General features: G+C 63.4%; 1 protein-coding gene across 1 annotated transcript in view; it reads left to right on the top strand.

The window, feature by feature from the left end:
• Positions 1–1,530, top strand: part of FOXA2 (forkhead box A2) — an 18,883-nt gene extending 17,353 nt beyond the window's left edge. The window contains exon 2 of the mRNA XM_014962386.1: positions 41–1,530. Within this exon, the coding sequence (XP_014817872.1) occupies positions 41–1,309 (1,269 nt within the window). The 3' untranslated portion in view covers positions 1,310–1,530. The remainder of the gene's footprint in view (positions 1–40) is intronic.
• Positions 1,531–1,570: the final 40 nt, after the last annotated feature.

Genomic DNA, 1,570 nt, shown 5'->3' with positions numbered 1-1,570 from the left:
CCCCCCCTCAATCTCCCGTCTCTCTGCCTTGCCCCTGCAGAGCTATTCTTCTGTGAGCAACATGAACGCGGGGCTGGGCATGAACAGCATGAACACGTACATGACCATGTCGGCCATGAGCACCACTGCCAACATGACGGCTGCTGCCACCTCCATGAACATGTCCTACGCCAACACGGGCATGAGCCCCTCGCTCACCGGCATGTCCCCGGGCGCCGGAGCCATGCCTGGCATGGGCTCGGCTGGCGTGACGGGGATGGGCGCCCACCTCAGCCCCAGCATGAGCCCCATGGGGGGCCAAGCGGGCTCCATGAACGCCCTGGCCCCCTACACCAACATGAACTCCATGAGCCCCATCTACGGGCAATCCAACCTCAACCGCTCGCGGGACCCAAAGACCTACCGGCGGAGCTACACGCACGCCAAGCCCCCCTACTCCTACATCTCCCTCATCACCATGGCCATCCAGCAGTCGCCCAACAAGATGCTGACCCTGAGCGAGATCTACCAGTGGATCATGGACCTCTTCCCCTTCTACCGCCAGAACCAGCAGCGCTGGCAGAACAGCATCCGCCACTCGCTCTCCTTCAACGACTGCTTCCTCAAGGTGCCCCGCTCCCCGGACAAGCCGGGCAAAGGCTCCTTCTGGACTCTGCACCCCGATTCGGGCAACATGTTTGAGAACGGCTGCTACCTGCGCCGCCAGAAGCGCTTCAAGTGCGAGAAGCAGCTGGCCGCCAAGGACGGCGGCGGGGCGGGCGGCGGGGCGGGCAGCGGGGGCAAGAAGGGGCCCGGGCAGCCTCCCAGCCAGCCTCTGGGGGAAGGCAGCTCCTCGGGGGGCTCCGAGGGCTCAGGGGGAGCCGAGTCCCCCGCCAGCTCCTCGCCGTGCCAGGACCACAAGCGTGCCCTGGCAGACCTGAAGGGCGCATCGGGGCTCAGCCCCGGGGAGCCGTCGGCCTCCCCGGCCCAGCACCTCCTGGCCCCCCCGCACGCCGGCCTGCCCCACGATGCCCACCTCAAGCCCGAGCACCACTACGCCTTCAACCACCCCTTCTCCATCAACAACCTGATGTCCTCCTCCGAGCAGCAGCACCACCACCACCCTCACCACCACCACCACCACCACCACAAAATGGACCTGAAGGCCTACGAGCAGGTGATGCACTACTCGGGCTACGCCTCGCCCATGCCTGGCAGCCTGGCCATGGGGCCCGTAACGAACAAAAACGCCTTAGAGTCCTCCCCTTTAGCTGGAGAGACTTCTTACTACCAAGGTGTGTATTCCCGGCCCATCATGAACTCCTCCTAAAAGGGGCAAGGGGAAAACCTCCCCTGGCGAGGGGGAGAAGCTCCCCGTACCCCCCCCCTCCGCAGCCCCCTAGCAGAGCGATGGACTATGAACGCTGTCGAGCACAGTACATATACATATATATATATATCTATTTTTTTTTTGTTTGTTTGTTTGTTTTCTGTTGGCTCCAGATGTTTGCATCCGTTGGGGAAAGAGCAGCCGTGTGTCTTGCAAGCATCTCGGCCCGCGCCAAGGGCAGGCGGGTTGGTCACCCCCCCC

Source organism: Calidris pugnax, unplaced genomic scaffold, assembly GCF_001431845.1.
Source record: "Calidris pugnax isolate Ruff unplaced genomic scaffold, ASM143184v1 scaffold147, whole genome shotgun sequence".
Lineage (NCBI taxonomy): Eukaryota > Metazoa > Chordata > Aves > Charadriiformes > Scolopacidae > Calidris > Calidris pugnax.
The sequence above is the reverse complement of the archived record's forward strand: the minus strand, read 5'-3'. Positions and strand labels throughout refer to the sequence as shown.